This window comes from Pimephales promelas, chromosome 17, assembly GCF_988280905.1.
Source record: "Pimephales promelas chromosome 17, fPimPro1.hap1.1, whole genome shotgun sequence".
Taxonomy (NCBI): domain Eukaryota; kingdom Metazoa; phylum Chordata; class Actinopteri; order Cypriniformes; family Leuciscidae; genus Pimephales; species Pimephales promelas.
The window spans coordinates 7776949-7794896 of record NC_142785.1 but is presented as its reverse complement, the minus strand read 5'-3'; the positions used below and the strand labels follow the sequence as shown (position 1 = coordinate 7794896).

Genomic DNA, 17948 nt, shown 5'->3' with positions numbered 1-17948 from the left:
AATTATGTAGTTCGGATAACATAATATTTCGAGTTTCTGATGATTAAAGTAATATCCTTCATTGTATCAACTTAATTTTTCCATTTCAATGAACTTAAAATTTTAAGGCAACCAGGTTACTTCATTTTTTAAGTTAAACCAACAATATATTTTTTACAGAGTATAGTGTGAAGCGAGCCTTCGTAATTCTGTTGTGGTGATCAAGAAACAGTTCAAATTTATTTAATTTTTGCAGGATTGTTTGATTAATAGAGAGTTCCAAAGTTTAAAATGTTGAAAATTTTGTCGCATTATTCTTATTCTTTCACTCTTGATAAATTGAATGCATCTTTGCTGGATATAAGTGTTGATTTCCTTTCAAAAAAATGTCTGAACAAGTGTGTTTACTTAAGGCGTGCTGTATTTTAGGAAACGTTGTGGAACGCTTTAGATCTAGCTATTGGAGATAATAAAATCAAAAGTCATAATTTTATTTATTTTATTTTTTTTACTCAGAGAATTAATTTATTTTTAATTAAGGTGCTTCTAACATGTTTTGTATTATTCATAAATTATGACTGAATTTTACATTTTAAAAAAATTAATTAAGAATTTTAAAATGATTGAATTTTTACATTTTAAATAGATTTTAAACATCCACACTTTTGAGACCTCATCAGTATTTTCACATAAAACCCAATAATTAAATTCAGTAAATTCAATAAACAGTGTCCACCTTTATGTTACTAATACAAATCTAATAGTGACAACCACAAAAAAAGCATTCACAATCTTTTGAAATTATTATTAGAATACTTTTAGCAGTAATGGTTTAAATGATCCAATTCTAAACAAATACTAAACATGTCACTCTTCCTTATTCAGATTAATGCTGTTTTGCAACTTATAAATCACACAGCCAGTAGTCAAATCCTTCCCTTCAAAGCTCATAATGTTGATGTGTGACTGAAATGCATTTGGCAGAGCATGAGTAAACAGAATTCTTTAAAGTGTTAATCATCTCAGGGGTGTGAGCTGTGAGGAAGCCGGAGATTTTCTCTCCCTATAGGTGAAGGTCACGGAGATGCAGCTGTTTTCTTTCCAGAACCCAGAGATCTTCTCAGTACCCGTGGCTAAAAACTGGATGCGCTGACCTCTTACTCCACCCATTAACTTCTGAATGTTATGTCCACCTCTCTAAAGGTCATTTTCTTTTTTTAAATAGTTTGTCCAGTCCTGTGAAATGTCCCTCTGTGACACGAGCTTTGGCTTGGGACTGATCTTATCCCTTAAGACAGGCTAATGCCCTCTGAGCCACCTGTCCATCAGAACGGTGTGATTACAGGCTTTCCTTCCACTTTTTGACCTCTACCACAGTTATATCTGCAGAGGTTTGATTCTCATTGCAGTTTTCCACAGTATATTTGGGTAAATCTGGTAAAAATTAATTTGATACTAAATTTGGTAAAAACAAATTTACCACTGCCACAAACAAGCAGGGCTAATGTCTGTTGTAGCTATAGAAAATGACTGCCTATTACAATACTATATTTATTTATTGGTGTTGAAAAACAAAACAGATTAAACCACAATGGAAAATATAGCAGAAAAACAACAAGATTTCAACGCTATTTTATTTTTCATTGGCAATTACAGGTAAGCACTGTCAAGCAAACCTTGAACAATTGGCACAGTAAGCAAAAAAGGCTTTTCATTAAACAAAATATGGGTCTCTTGACATTGCATAAACAAAACAACACTAAATTACATATCTGATATAAAAGCAGGGTATAAAAATATGATCAAATATTCAAAGAAACAGACCTTGCAACATAATTCACAGTTCAGTAATTGTCTTGGGTACAATGGGTATGGGTAATTCACTTAGCGAAAATAGAGATGGGCTTTAGACTCGAAAGAGAGTTGGTTCTCTACATTTTAAAATAAATATGTATTTATAAGAACCTTTAACAGATTTTAACCACATGATTTGCTCTGATGGTTTGTGCTAATGCTAAACAGGCTAAAAATGTGGTCTCCCTCACCAAAGGAAGCACACAATCTTCCTATAATACGTGACCTTGTTCTTCAAATCAAAAACTTAGCAATGAAACGTGACTTGGGCTTAACGCAGCTACATTCTGACAGGATAAGCGTGTGTGTGTGTGTGCGTTTCTATAAACCAACAAGGTGACATGGTAATGCATGGTTCATAAACATGATGGTCATTCATTTACCATCTGATTCAATACTTTCTAAAATGCCAATTTCTTTTTGTCAACAGAATATATTAACTGAAAAGTTACATTTATCTGTATGTTGTAATCTCTCCAAAAATATTAAAATATATTGTTGATTATTCTTTGAACTATTTGCTACTTCTTGTTTGAATGATGAAGATAAATCTTTTTTTAGGATAAAAAAAAGGATATCATATCGCTCACAAATATCCGCAAACACTTAATTGTCGAATAGCCGGTCTTCGCATAGCTCCAGCGGCCACTTTGCGGCTCCTCCGAAAACCTCGATGTTACTGTCGGTCCAGGCCACCACATTCCCAGGCATGTAGGATGAGCAGTTTGACATGGCGATGATATCCGTGGAGCGCAGGACACGATCCCAGATGTTAAAATGGCTCAGCTCCCCCACAAAGGCCTGGGTGGCATCAAAGCGCCCCCCTACTACATCCTGTGGAGGCCATAAACGACAGGCCTCGTTAAGACAACAACAATATCCCCTTTTATTCACTCTTAGAGCATGTGCATGCTAACTCTATGACATTGTTTGCTGCCTGAGGTCAAGTTTTATTTCAAATGTAAAGTTCATGAGTCAGTAACACTGTTGTGCTGGGATGGCATAATATTACAGCTACACTGCGACTAGGTCTGGGAACTGCTGTATCAGCTCTGTTTATGTTCTCACCTGCTCTTGGCCCAGGATGAGGACTCCTCCAGGCTTGATAGGGTGCCAGGGGGCCAGATTGTCTCCTGAACCCAATCTTTGGCCATCCTGGTAGGCTTCCCAAAGCCCATCTCTGGTAGTCCAAGTGATGCAGACATGGTGCCACCTCCCATCGCTCAGTGATAGAGGTAGTTGCACCACCTATTTAACAACAGGAGGTATTAAAAAAATAGTTAATCTTAAAATAGTTAAAAAAAGTAATTTTTTTAAAATCACAAAGTGAGATTGTATGTTTCTGTTTTCCACACAAGGAAAATGGATGGTGATTTATACTGTCAAGCAACAAAAGTAGTCATATGAAGCTATAGAGAGCCTAGTCCCTCCGCTTCCGGCTCATGGGACCTTATTTCGGAAAAAATATGAATGGTAGTCAATGGCGAGAGACAACGTATCTTTTTATTCCGTCTGAACTGTGCCCTCAATTACACATATGATGTTTGTCAATTTAAAAGATAATTCTGAAAGTCAAAAACGTCGCAGTTTGTCATACAACAGAAGAGTAACATTTAGTTTTATGTGAAAATCGCTCTATGAACTACATCTCCCGGGAAGCGAAACAACGCGTGAGATCCGCTGCTCGTGTGTGTGCAGTAACCTTTAAAGTGTTAGTTCACCCAAAAATGAAAATTAAGTCATTAATTACTCACCCCCATGCTGTTCCAACCCCGTAAGACCTTCGTTCATCTTCGGAACACAAATAAAGATATTTTTGATTGAATCTGAGAGCTAGATCAGTCCTACATAGACTGCCTAAGGGACTGGCTCTTGACGGCCCATAAAGTCATTAAAGAAAAGGTTTAAATATTCCATGTGCCTACAGCGGCTCAATTATAAGTTTATCAAGCGATGAGACTACTTTTTGTGCGAAAAAAACATAAATAACGACTTTATTCCACTATTCCATTACTTCCTTGTGGGCGCATGCGCGAGAACTGAGACGAGGACGTTCTCCTTCGTCTACTTCTTGTTACCGGCTGCTCACCGCTTAGGAGTTTTACCGCCACCTACCGTATAAAATGATGATCCATATATAAGGCGCTCCGGATTATAAGGCGCACAGCACTGTCGTTTTTGAAAAGATTAAAGGCTTTTAAGTGCACCTTATAGTGCGGAAAATACGCAAATTCAAAAGCGTATGTACAGCGCGCATCTTCCTCTGCTTGTAAACAGAAAGTTTTGCGCTTCCAGCTACATCAGCACATCATCTTATACGGTAGGTGGCGGTAAAACTCCTAAGCGGTGAGCAGCCGGTAACAAGAAGTAGACGAATGAGAACGTCCTCGTCTCAGTTCTCGCGCATGCGCCCATAAGGAAGTATTGGAATAGTCGAATAAAGTCGTTATTTATGTTTTTTTCGCACAAAAAGTAGTCTCGTCGCTTGATAAACTTATAATTGAGCCGCTGTAGGCACATGGAATATTTAAACCTTTTCTTTAATGACTTTATGGGCCGTCAAGAGCCAGTCCCTTAGACAGTCTATGTAGGACTGATCTAGCTCTCAGATTCAATCAAAAATATCTTTATTTGTGTTCCGAAGATGAACGAAGGTCTTGCGGGGTTAGTACAGCATGGGGGTGAGTAATTAATTTAATTTAATTAACTTAATTTTCATTTTTGGGTGAACTAACCCTTTAAGCCATTCTTCTGTAGAACGCAAAAAAAATTACAAATATTTAGAACAATTTTCTTTAGAAAGAACTTTTTAGAAGAACTTTCTGCTGCTGCTGGCACAGGGGGCGGAGCGCTCAGTCTCTCGGGACAATTTCATCTCACGGAATGATGATAATATCAGAAACTCTCAGTAACGGTGTTTATTTCGAGTCAGACAATAATGCCTACAGAGTCAGAGTGCTGTATAGAGATGGAACAAATATCCACAAGTTTCCGAGGGGCGCTCCTGTAAAAAATAAAGTGGGTGAAATTTCCGGTGACGCGGCAGAAGTAGCATTCCAATGGTATTTTGTGTGTTAGTTAGCGAAGAGGCTAGCTGTTTTTCTGAGAATTATTTTACTATTTAAAGACGCAAATCTTTATGAGAGATGTCGTGACGGAGCTCAGGGACAACATGTGCTGTTCGCGGTTGTATGTATAGCCGGACTAAACTAATTCAGTGGCTTAAACGTGATTGTTTTGAACATAAGCTGAAAGCGAAATCAGAGTGATCCAGAGCCCGTCTCTGATCCTGTCAACGACTGTAGTTTCCATCACCTACCAAAAGACGACGAATCTTCCTGTGTACATTTGTTTAAATTCTTAATGTTCTATAAACTCTCTCAGCATGTGATTGGCTGTTCGCTACTGATGTTACACCTAAACTCAGGATCAAAGCCTGAGTTGACAGAATACCAAATGTGCCAGTTAATGTATTCAAGTAGCACATTCATTTATAATTTTGAATAAACTCCAAAGCACAATGACTACGTGTGTATTTTTTATTTTAATTGTTTGCCAGCTCACACAACTGTCTGTCACCATGCCTTGATGAGTATTGATTATTAATAATGTTATTATAATACAATTAACTACTGCGGAGGGTAAAGGTACTGTTATTTCACCCTTTTTAATTTCGTTGAGGTTGTGTTCCCACATCGTTAGCTAGTTTGCATCGCTATAAATTGAATGACTGTCAACTGTTGAATGAACGAGTGTGACGTATGCTTTGTTTACTTCGAAACGGAAGACGTGCCCACTTTTGACGCAAGGCCTCATGGGGCGTAGGAAACATGTGGATAGTTTAGTCGTTTAATTGGCTTTATGCCCAGCTGCACTACTTCCTGAGCTTAAGCCAGCTCCTTGTTTCCTGTCTGCCATTATTGGCCGAACATGATTAATTCAGGTGTGTCTGATTATTGTTGCCGTGACTACTGAGGTCAGGCACACCTGGGTTAATCAATTTGTCCAATAATGGCAGACAGGAAACAAGTAGCTGGCTTAAGTTCAGGAAGTAGTGCAGCTGTGCATAAAGCCAATTACGGTTATTATAACGTATTTGTCATTTGCTTGTATGTATCCATTATTTATTAATAGCCTACAAGTCTGCTGTTTCGGATCAGGTCCGAATGATGATCAAACATATACTGATGCGGTTAAGTTCATTGTACAATCACACAAAAGATGAAGCATCAGTTTTACTTCAGAAAATCACTGTAAGAGCTGAGTAAACACAGTAAGTTAGAAGAAGTGCGCAAGTTGAGGGAGTTAAGGGAGCATTCCTGTGGGCGGACGTTAGTCTGATCTACTGACGTCATTAAATAAGGAAGTAGAGGGATGTAGTCCAAACGGCCCGTTCGATGTAGGCTACTTCTGTTAAATAAAATATCTCGCTTGGAATTGAACTTTGAGCTTTATAATTTTACAGATATTATTTATATTCTAACAACAATGTTACACACTAACTAAAGTTTGAAACATGGGATCACAAAGAACGGGATCTTTAGTTTTTCAAAGTAAACTCACATGGCTTCAGAATAACAACTTTTATTATGCTTTTTCTTTTTTGGGAGCTTGGCGATATAAATCACCATGCACTTTCATCAAATCTTTTGTGTTTTTTATAGAAAAATTAAATAAAGGTGAATGAGCACAATGAGCATAACAAGATATTAATTTTTCATTGAACTAATTGTAAAAAAGTAGGAAAGACATTTCTATTTTTAGTAAATATTCATTTTTCGTATGTACGTGTCTATGCTGATGATTCAATGATGACTAACAGTTGCAGATTACTGAACATCAGTGTCCTTATAACTATCGATGCCAAGCCTTCTTTTCTTTACCTTGTCATTGATGAGCAGTTCTATGGGGTTATGGCCCCATTCGATCAGTACGATCTCATTTGCCTGTCCAGGCACTCCGTAGGAGAACGGGGTTCCAATGCCCGGGCTCGAACCGGACTTGAGCCACATGCAGACAGTGAAGGCGTACATTTCTGGTAGGCTTTTCTTTACTTGTCCGAAAAGGTAATTTGTGCGAAGAGGAAGAGAGATTTTGAAATTCTCTGGTGATTTGAATCCAGCTCCACCTTAAAAGCCAAAAAGAGTGATTTATTATTGCATCATCTCTGGAATAATGCAGAAATATGCTGACGGACAACAAAACAACCTGATTACCCCTCGGCCCTAACTCTTTTAAATCAAACATTAAGAAAAATGATGTGGACAGCTATTATCAAGACTAGATTTTAATGTAGAGAAAATAAAGAAGTGAATTGTTTCACTATACCAGATAAATATGGTAATATACAGTAGTCAACATTTAAAGTGGATCAAAAAAGTCAATCAAAGTTTCTATGACTATTGTTCAAAATTAATGTATAACTTTAATAAAAGGTTTTGATCAACTTCAAATGTTGACTACTGTATATATATATATATATATATATATATATATACAGTATATTATATATTTTTATATATACTGTATATATTATATATATATATATATATATATATATATATAATATATATATTACATATATATATATATATATATATATATATATATATATATTTATTATTATTTTTTTTGTATTTTTTTTTGGATAGAACAGCATAGAAATCAGACAGGAAAGCATGGGGTGGAGCCGAGCCGGGATAGAACTCAGCTCACCGGATATATATCTTTATATGTCGGACCGCTGTCTACAAGGCTATCAGGCTAAAATTTTAGCAATTTATTAAGCACAAGCACACAGTGCTAAACAGTTTCAAACATTTGAAATAAAATGTTACAATTTTTTTCCCTTTGAAAATAATAATAAGTAGAGAACGTAAGAGTGTTTTGTGCAAACCTTTCTCCAGTTCAGAGATCCTGTTCATGAGAGAGTTGAGTGTATTGTCCGTGCGCTGGCGATGAGCGACTGTCTCGTTGTATAGCTGGGACTTCTCATCCTCGAGCTCATTGACCTTCTTCAGCAGTTGATTCTCCAAGTCCTCCAGTCTACGCTGCAGTAGATTTCTCAGCTCATTAGGGAAGGAGCCACCAGAGATATTGGCTCGCATTTGCTGTTGCTTTGGAAAGAAAAGACAAAAATAAATAAATAAATCACTGGATTCCTAAACATAGCTGACAGAATTATACAAAGGCTTTGTCTTTGCTTGATAGAACATATTCCATTCTGAACTAAGAACAGTTAGTAAAAATTAGGAAAACTCTTTACTAATCCAGTTATTGTTCTTTCTTTTTTGTACAAATTTTTCTTCTTTTTTTACATCAATATAATATTTGATGTCCAGGACCCGGTTATGAAGAAAATTAAGTACTAAATTAAGTAATAATGTTTTTTCCATTCACAAATCAAATGTAGGTTTCAAGCATCTTCTTTAACAGGTGAAAACATTTGTGCTGAAGAAAAAGAAATCATACTCTGCTTTGTAATCTCACAAATTTTTTTGTTTCTTAAAATCAATTAAATGCTAATAATAATTAAGTAATATGCCTCTTTTCATATTTTTTTTTAAAAACATCCATCACATTTTTTTTGCATCTCTGAAAAACCAAGAATGCCTTCTTGAAGTTGCACCATGTTGGATAAATAAAAATAAACAATAAAAACAAATAAATTAATCTCTGATGAGGACAAAAAATATTTAATAGGTGTAATAGATGTATTTTTAGGGACAATGTAAAAAGAGCTAACCTGTCCTGCAATTGGTACCTTAAATAGCTATTTCAGTCATTTTAGATTAAATTCTCACTATAACTAACTATTAACTATGATGATGTTTGCCTCAATAAACTTCGAATTACTAGTAAGCTGGGTGTTAAATTTGGGTATTGGATAGGATTAGGGATGTAAAATATGTTCAAGCAGAATAAGGCATTAATATGTGCTTTATAATTACTAAACAGTCAATATTCAAGTAATAGCCTACTAATAAGCAATGGGTTAATAGTGAGAATTGGACCCCAAACTAAAGTGTTACTGCTAGGCTATTTCTACCTTATTTAATTTGTTTTGTTGACATTTATTATAAATTAATCTTTGATATATTGGTTTTAACTTGATAACGTGAATTAAATCAGTTAATTGGGAAGTAACCAGTAGGTTAGCCTATACCATTTTTTTCAGTTTAAGTAAACACAAATATTTTTAAGGAGTTAATTTAATGGAAATGTATTTATTTTTTTGCCCAATTCTGCCTTTTATCAAAAAGGGCTTCACGGGGAAAATATTTCATTGAGCAAATAACCATAAAAACACGAACAAACTAAATTAACTTCCCACAAAACTGTAGTTTGTACAAAAAAAAATCATTCAATGACAGATAAAACCACCTCATGTGAAAAAATATCGAGTTAAGGTTAGTTCCATCATTTTACACAGTCAGATACTCAGATTAACACCTGACATTTAAGTGGCATTGACAGGTTCCAGACATTTTGTCGCGTGGGGCATCATAAGTAACTTTGCCGTTAGTGGTTAAGAGATAGAGACGTACTAACTAATGAGTTAATCCCTGCAAATCTTCAACGCCTCCACATAATTACCAAAATAGTCGTGGCAGAGAAACATCCAGCACAACTGCTTTTAGTCATTTAATCTCTTTATTTACACATTTAGAACACGGAAAAGCGTCAAACTTATATGTTACTTAAACTTATATGACTCGATTTCTTACCTCTAGGTTTTCCAGTCGATCCTTCAGACCCTGCATTGTTTTTCCAAGAACGTCAATGGTGTCATTTGGATCTTTGGGCACATCATCCATTGTGTCCTTATTAATTTTCCTAAATGTTTCAGAGTCAGACTCGCATCGTGACAGTTTAGACGTCAACTCTTTAATTGTTCCTAACTGGTTGACAATTGTCTCCTTCTGCTGTAAAATGATCTCGCGAAGTTGCATGACCGTGTTTCTCAGTTCCTCTTCTTGGACCGATGAGCTTTGAAAAGGCAGAGACTGCACGGGACAACTTGTATCCTTGTCAATGGGGACTGCAGTGCATAGAAAACGCTCACCTTTTTCATTTTGTCCATAGACAATTTTTACACACGTCAGTCCATAGACGCATATGAGTCCGGCGATCGGATGAAGCATTTTGTAGTGATGTAACAGGCGCGTGGAGAGGCTTAATAATCTGTATAAGAAGAACGTATTGTATTGAACCGCAAAACTTACCTTAAACTAGACATACCGAGTAAAATATTTCCATCGGTGAGTATTATTAATGATCCCCCGCCCTTTGAACTACTGACTCCGCGCTTCACGCGCTGGTGCTGCTGACAAGAAGAGCGACAGTCAACAAATGAACTTCAGCGATTGGAGGAATCGGATTGGCTGTATTATTAACGTCACTGGCCCTTGAAAAAAAAAAAAAGCAGCTTTAATCCAACAAGTTAGCGAGAGAGTTTCTTAACAAAAGGTAGCCTATATATCTCTCCAAAAGTCTTCTTTGATCGGTGGACAGGAGCAAAGATAAAAGCCTTAATTATAAGTCTATTTAACACATGGATTATTTGAGTAGCCTATTGGCTTTGTGTAGCCCAATATAGGCTACTTTATAACATTTAAATATTTATAGGGGGACGGTGCAGAGATGATTGTTTTAACATCTGTCATGTTGATGTGCATATAAATTGCTTGTCTAATATAAATGAAAGTAATTGTCCTTAAATTGTCAATTATTTTCATATGGGCTACATTGTTACAGCTCACAATCTGTTGAAAACTAATTGAAAACATGGACATTTAATTTTAAGCATGAATTAATTGAAGTAATACAATTATGTTTGATATATAATTACCATTTTACATCACCAACCAACTGGAAACAACTATAAAAGAATTGCATAAAATAACAGGCTGTGTTTGGGTGATTCAGGTATCCTAGATTATGGGGACAAAAATGACGAAATCCTTGTCCTTGTGGGGACATTTTTTTTTTTTTTTTTTTTTTTTTTTTTTGCCCACCGAGGAAAACAGCTTATAAATCATAGCCTACTAAATTATGTTTTTTTTTGGCTTCTGTTTTTTAGAAAATGTAAAAATGCAGAATTTTTTAGTAAAGGGAGGGCATATAATAAAAGTAATGTTATCCTTAAAATAGAAATTTATTTTCTATTTATTTGAAATATTTAGATTAAAATGAATAATATATATCAAATTACATTGCAAATTACACAATAATAAGGATGGCTGATGACTGTTTGTCAATTCAAATCCATAAACGCAAATCACAATTTATTTTCTTGCATAAAAATTAGCTTTAGACTGTTTTTTTTTTTTTTTTTTTACATATAGGCCTAGCTTACTTACTAGGCTACTTCTAGGCTACTAGCCTACTTCTACTGCCTGATCATAGGGTTATTTTGGTCATGAATGATTGCACCTCTGGTCATTTCTAATTGGTAAAACTCATTTTAATCTGAACACTTTCCGGTGTCCCCTATTGCTTACATATATTCTGTAACTACGGACGTGGACAAGATGAAGTTAAATGAGATTAGATTAGTTTTACAGGTCATTGTGAGGGGTCATGTGACATCTGCAGTAAAATGGAAATCAAGACTGCAAGTGCTGCATTATAAGCACGCAGGCGACAATAGCTTTTGCCAGGTTACTCAACAATGACATCATTATCAAACTATTTAAATACTTTATTTTCAAATGTATACAAATATTCATAATTATATAAACAGAAGAAATACAACTAGAATACTTGTAGCCTATTTATAAAAAATATGAATAGAAGAAAAAAACATTAGGCAATAATGTTGATTTATGGAACTAAACATGGTGTGCCTTTGGACTGGATCAGAGGTTTAACAGGATCATGAACAGAACTTGGCTTTTCACCAGAGCCACTGCAGAGAAAACTGATGCCGGGAGCAGCCCAACCAAGCATATTGCTGAGCCTGGCAGAACTTTGACACCTCCCTAACAGTGGTAAGAACATACTGTGAAACGGACACTGCACAATTAATAGTACTGTGTTTGTTTCATATGGATACAAATGAATTGACAATCTGGGCAAGTTACTTTCGAGACATAAACTGACCATTTTATTAAAGGGATAGTTCACCCAAAAATGATATTTGTGTCATTAATTAGCCTACTCACCCCAATTTCCTCCCAAACCCGTATAACCTTCGTTCATCATCGGAACACAAATGATGATATTTTTAATGAAATCTGAGAGATTTCTGAATGAATTGATAGCTACTTAATGAATACATACATGTATGTATGCATGTATACATGGCTCACTTACTGAACAGCAAATTCCTTTGCTAATACAAAGTGATGTTGGATACATGGGCCATTATTGAACAAAATGTAACCTGCATTATCCTCCTGGAAGTAGCCATTAGATGATGGGTACATGGTGGCCATAAAGGGACATGGTCAGAAACAATGTTCATGTAGGCTGTGGCATTTAAACCCAATTGGCACTAAGGGGCCTAAAGTGTGCCAAGAAAACATCCTGCACACCATTACACCACCACCATCAGCCTACACAGTGGTAACAAGGCATGATGGATCGATGTTCTCATTCTGTTTACGCCAAATTCTGACTCTACCATCTGAATGTCAGAAATCGAGACTCAACAGACCTGGCCATATTTTTTCAGTCTTCAACTGTCCAACTCTTGCAAATTGTAACTTCTTTTTCCTATTTGTAGTGGAGATGAGTGGTACCTGGTCTTCTGCTGTTGTAGCCCATCCGCCTCAAGGTTGTGCGTGTTGTGGCTTCACAAATGTTTTGCTGCATACCTCGGTTGTAACGAGTTGTTATTTCAGTCCAAGTTGCTCTTCTATCAGCTTGAATCAGTCGGCCCATTCTCCTCTGACCTCTAGCATCAACAAAGAATTTTCGCCCACAGGACTGCCTCATACTGGATGTTTTTCTCTTTTCACATCATTCTTGTGCATGAAAATCCCTGTAACTGAGTATTTAGGTGAGTATTATATATATATATATATATATATATATAATATTCTTGAAAGTTCTTTACAATAAGAATAAAAGCAAAAGCAAAGTGATGGTATAAAAAATAAAGCATTTTTCAAGTGATAAAAATATAGCATTTATAAAAATATAGCATATATAAAAATAAAGCATTTTTCATTTTCTTGAAATTTGTTTTTATATCACAATATATATATACACAGTAGCAGCAGATAAACACATTTTTTAAGGTTTTCAATATTGTGCAGTCCTAATAATGAGCATTTAACCTAACCCTAATTTTTAATTGAACCTGGAATGATAATTTGTGATACCAGAAGAGATGCATATATGATTTTAAATGGTATTATTTTTTATTATTTTTTAATAAATTTTATTTTTATTATTATTTATTTCAGGTTTTCTGGGATCCCCAACGGAAGGCATCAAGGCATTAGAGATTGAGAAGTTAGCCTGGACTGATGTACTTGTACACCACACAGAGACATTTGCATGGCTGGCTGATTACTATCATGTTCTGTAAAGGTTTTATTGTAGCAAAACTGAGCACCTGTGACAGTGGAATCTGTAGGTGTAAAGTAGTTAGACATCAGTATATTTACTCACAGAGAGAAAGTTTTTTTTTTTAACAGAAGTTTCAAACTTTTTTTTCTCTTTTACAAAAAAACACTGCTTTTCAAATTCTTCATTGGAGGTGCACAAATACTTTTTTTATTTTTTACAAATCACAAAGTAAGAAACGTATGTTCACATTTAAGGAGTGGCCACACAGGGAGTTTGTAGTACAGGAGATTAGAAAAAAAAAACATTCACTTTGCTATAGAAGCTTTAAATTTGATGCGGGTTCTTCTTTCACCTTCCTCCTCATACTCCTCCTCATTGTCAACTTCAATTTCAGTCCTTCTGTTTTTGACAATTACAGGAGCGAGTCTAACCTGTTTGTTCTTCTTGAGGACATGAACATGTGTCTCAGGTTCATCATCACTGTCATCAGGGCTCCCAGTCGAGCTGCTGTCACTTTCTCCTTGCAGATACTGACGTTGTTGAAGCTTCTTAAGGTCTTTAAATGGATAAAGTGACTCTTTCTCTATCTTGCTGCTAGATTTTATGGGATTATGTTTTCCAGAAAGCAACTTCAACAGCTTGTCGTTATCATTCAAGAGTCTTTCTTTTTCCTTCTTTTCATTTTGCAGTTGTTCAGCAAGTGCTCGAACCTTTGCTTTCTCTGCTTTGTACTCACGCTGTAATTTGTCAGTCTCACATTTCTGTTGATGAAGTAGAATTTATTTTACCAAAATTACAGACAAGCCATCTCTGTTGGTGTTTGTCCTTGAGCGCTGCATCTTTCCATAAGCCAGTTTAATGTCCGGCAAGTGCCATACTCCACCTGGCACATGTCATCAAACCTCCTCAGTCCCAGCCTTTTGTGGGAGTTAGGGAGTTAAAGTGTTAGAGCCGTTTAATGCTTATTCGGATTCTCAGCAGTCTTTAGACTGACCATTCCAGTTACACAGACAAATCATTAGTTTTTAAAATCAAACCAGTAGTTCTTAGTTCTAACCTGAATTGGTTTAAATTTGTCCCTTAGACATGACTTTCAATTTTCTGCATCTTTCATCAGAAGGCACAATTAGAATGTTTAATTCAAAACTAAAATATTGGTTACTGAATTAGCACCCAGTCAAGAATTATCAATTCTTGCAGCAACATCAGTTCCAAACAGATTCTACAGTCTATGCTTAAAACAGTTTCTACAATTTCTGGACGAATGGACAAAATTGTTTTTAACGATTCACAGACTCCAAAAAAAGGACCAAATCTTATACTATATTTCAATGGCTCCAACAGTCTTATGAGAACGGACCAAAACTCTTCCTTAAATGATTCTTAATGACTCAAGAGAACAGAGCCAAGCTATAAAACTTATTTCTATAGCTCCTACAGTTTCAGGAGAATTAACTAAATCATTTAAAAGGTTCCTACAGACTACAGACAGATAAGTTTCACTCACCAAATTAGGATATTTAAGACCGGATCCAGTTGATTCAAATAAATTGTGTCCACATATGCAGTCTGTCCTGATGCAGTCTTTTCAGATACTTGAAAACTATTCCATTTACTTCTTGCAGCTGGTGAGTTCTCTTCTTGCCAGTCTCTCCTGGCTGGCTCGCCAAATTGTTAGATTTTGGTGTTGCTGAGCAGTGGTTTTGGTGGCTCGCCAATGTATTGGATTTCTCCAATACAAAAAATAAGTAAGCTTGACCAGTTCTTGTGGGGAGAAGAATTTATTGAAGGTTTGTAGTGTAGCAGTCCTTCAGCAGCGATCTTATCATGTCACCCTTCAACAATCTTAACCCAATGTTCTGTCTGTGAGAAAATAAGTCTATGGGTTACAAACAATAGAAACCTGTTAGGACATCCCACAGGAGATCGATTCAACCCGCTAAATGCTGGTTCTTTTCATTCATTCACCCCATCAAGTTTTTTTTGTGTTTGACAAACTTGTTTTAGTGTTGCTAATGAAATGCCATTCTAAAAATGCTATGCTCAAGTTAAAAGAAGTCCAATTTGCGTCTTATTACCTTGTGTTATTTCCCATTCCCCCGCAAAAGATGAATCCTTTATGATCAGCCACTTAGGACTGGCAATGTGTTCTACGTTATGGTCCTTCATTGAGCGTGTCACAGGACAGCGGTAATCGCCTCAGCAACATCACATGTATGAAGCTCCAAATCAGGCATTTCCTAGACACAGGTCAGATTTTTCCGCTAAAGTAAAGAGTTAATAATCACGAAAACGTTTATTTTATTTTTGCTATTATTTTATTTCAGTTAGTTTTTCAGTAACTTTTGTTAGTTTCGTTAAGTTTTAGTTTTTCATTTATTGTGAATTTTTAATTTTATTTCAGCTTACGAAAATGTTTTTTGGCCAATAGTTTTAGTCTTAGTTTAAGTTTTCGTTTACAAAATAACCTAGCGGCTATCTATAACTACATCTATTACTAGCTAATTGATTAGGGGCTGTTAGACAGCATTTGGGACACTAAACTTAGCTGTACTATTACGACTAAATAACTGCAGTGTAAGTAAAACTAGATCAGCAGACATTGAACCCCATGCTGAGTTACACAGCAGTGCAGTTACCAGTGTGCCGCACATACCATCTCCTCCGACGTCCTCTCTCATTTCTGCCTTTCTGTTTTAGTAATTTCACTAAAATTAACTGTTTTTCCACCTCAATAAGCTCCAACTCCAACATGACCGGCTCGCTTTCAGTCGCCATTGCTTGTAACCTAGCCGCGAGGAATCTAAACACAGTGGAACATTAAAACCCCCCGCCGCCAACTAGCGTTTCGGAGCAGTACTGCAGAGCAACCAAGACCTGAACGCAGAAGTATAAATGCTCACAACGGCGTTGCCTACATGACATAGGTGACACCCGGCGTACCCTCGACGCAGAAGTATAAATTGGCCTTAAGATACTGCAGTCAAACGTTTGAATGCATTTGCGTTATGCATCCACTAACGTTAGATGTGCTAAAATGTAGCGAGTGCACGGTGTCGGAGGTGAGGCGTTTATTTAGTTAGCGTGAGCACGCTGGGGCGGGCACATAACTTGCATTCGCAGCCTGACTCATAGAGGGTTTTCAGCGACGTCACATTCTTGGCGGTAACCCGGATGAGCCGCCAATATGGAGGTACTCGGATGTAAACAAGAGCATGGACTGCACTATTTATGTACTACTGAACACATTGTTACACTGAAAAAACACAGTAAAACCCATGGTATGTGCAAAATCTAATAGAGAAGGACTTATCAAGCAGGAGCGAGTGCAATATTTTGACAAACTAAAGTTAATATGTGGGAAATTTAAGGTCCGAACGAGCTAGCTTCTCTAGCCCGTACTGCAATTCTTCCTTCAATTTCTTATTCCTACATAGGCTACGTTCAGATTGTCAGCCCAGAAAAGCACATGAAATCCGTTTCAAGCTAACTTACATCCATATGTGGTTTGAAATCCTATTCAAATACCAGGACAAATTCCTCAGTCTGAACGATCGGATTTCGGGTGGATTTCGACTCTCACACCATATAAAATGTAAACGTCAGTGGTTAGAGGAGACATGCTGCAAGTCTCTGCCGAAACAATGCTGTGTTGTTGCAAAGTGCCGGACGAGCAGAAAAATGTTATTTCTGAAACATATTGAAACTTATCCATGTTGTAAAAATTAAATAAGAAAACATCTCTATTGCAAATGCAAATGCAAACCCCTCCATCAGTGTCAATGTCAGTGCCGTATTGCCTGAGAGCTGCATGGACTCACAAATCGGATCTGAACAGTTGCGATAAACAGTGTGGACATCATTTTAGATCACATTCCAATCGGATACAAAGATAATCGGATTTGGACTGAAGGTGTGAATGTAGCCATAGTGTAATGAACTGCTCCGAGACTTGGAGATGAAGATCCAAATGCAGCTTTATTTAAGAATAGTCGTACAGGCAGGGTCCAGAATCAGCAGACAGGACAATTGAGAATAAACAGTGGGAATCCAAGAAACAGGCAGAGGTCAGGGCAGGCAGCAATAATCAGAGTCTAAGAACAATCCAAAATCAAAAACCAGAAAACAAACATGAAAAATGCTCAGAAATGCAGACACACACAGTACAACAAGACTTCGCAAGAATGTGAACACAAGGTATATAGACAGACTAACAGGATGAGACACAGGTGAATGCAATCAATCAATGAGGTACAGGTGAATGAACAGTGATGATGAGTCCGGGCAGTGAGTTCTGGGAATTATAGTTTGTGAGTGATAATAGTCTCATCTGTAGTGCCCTCTGCTGGCTCAAAAGGGCACTCCAGCTGGTGACCGTTACACATAGTTAATATATCAACATTTTGCAGTCAAAAGCTTCATTTACACATGTGGTTGATGAGCTGATGCTGTGCCTCTCTCAACCGCAAACGTCATCTTTCATCAGATTTTTTGCACAATTCTCTTTAAGTTTTGGCAAGCTATAGAACTCGAAAGGCATTTTCCCGATGCGACCGATTAGTACAGAACAAAACTCGATAATTTTTCAGCAGAAA

The 17948-nt window shown here is 36.6% G+C and overlaps 1 protein-coding gene across 1 annotated transcript; it reads right to left on the bottom strand.

Annotated features, from left to right (window-relative positions):
- Positions 1 to 1595: 1595 nt before the first annotated feature.
- LOC120490857 (neuronal pentraxin-2) lies at positions 1596 to 10172 on the bottom strand. Its single transcript, XM_039688353.2, has 5 exons — positions 9561 to 10172; positions 7730 to 7949; positions 6717 to 6961; positions 2902 to 3081; positions 1596 to 2667 (listed from the first exon to the last, which is right to left on the bottom strand). Exons 1-5 carry the CDS (start codon positions 9975 to 9977, stop codon positions 2440 to 2442), a joined length of 1290 nt encoding a protein of 429 aa, XP_039544287.1. The 5' UTR covers positions 9978 to 10172; the 3' UTR covers positions 1596 to 2439.
- Positions 10173 to 17948: the final 7776 nt, after the last annotated feature.

What these genes read in the sequence shown, in the direction of transcription:
- LOC120490857 (XM_039688353.2), bottom strand. Translation starts at nt 9,977, where the DNA reads ATGCTTCATCCGATCGCCGGACTCATATGCGTCTATGGACTGACGTGT. An exon ending in ATCGACTGGAAAACCTAGAG is followed by an intron (nt 7,950 to 9,560) that starts GTAAGAAATCGA and finishes TTCTTTCCAAAG; the next exon opens with CAACAGCAAATGCGAGCCAA. An exon ending in GATCTCTGAACTGGAGAAAG is followed by an intron (nt 6,962 to 7,729) that starts GTTTGCACAAAA and finishes TTGGCTTTTAAG; the next exon opens with GTGGAGCTGGATTCAAATCA.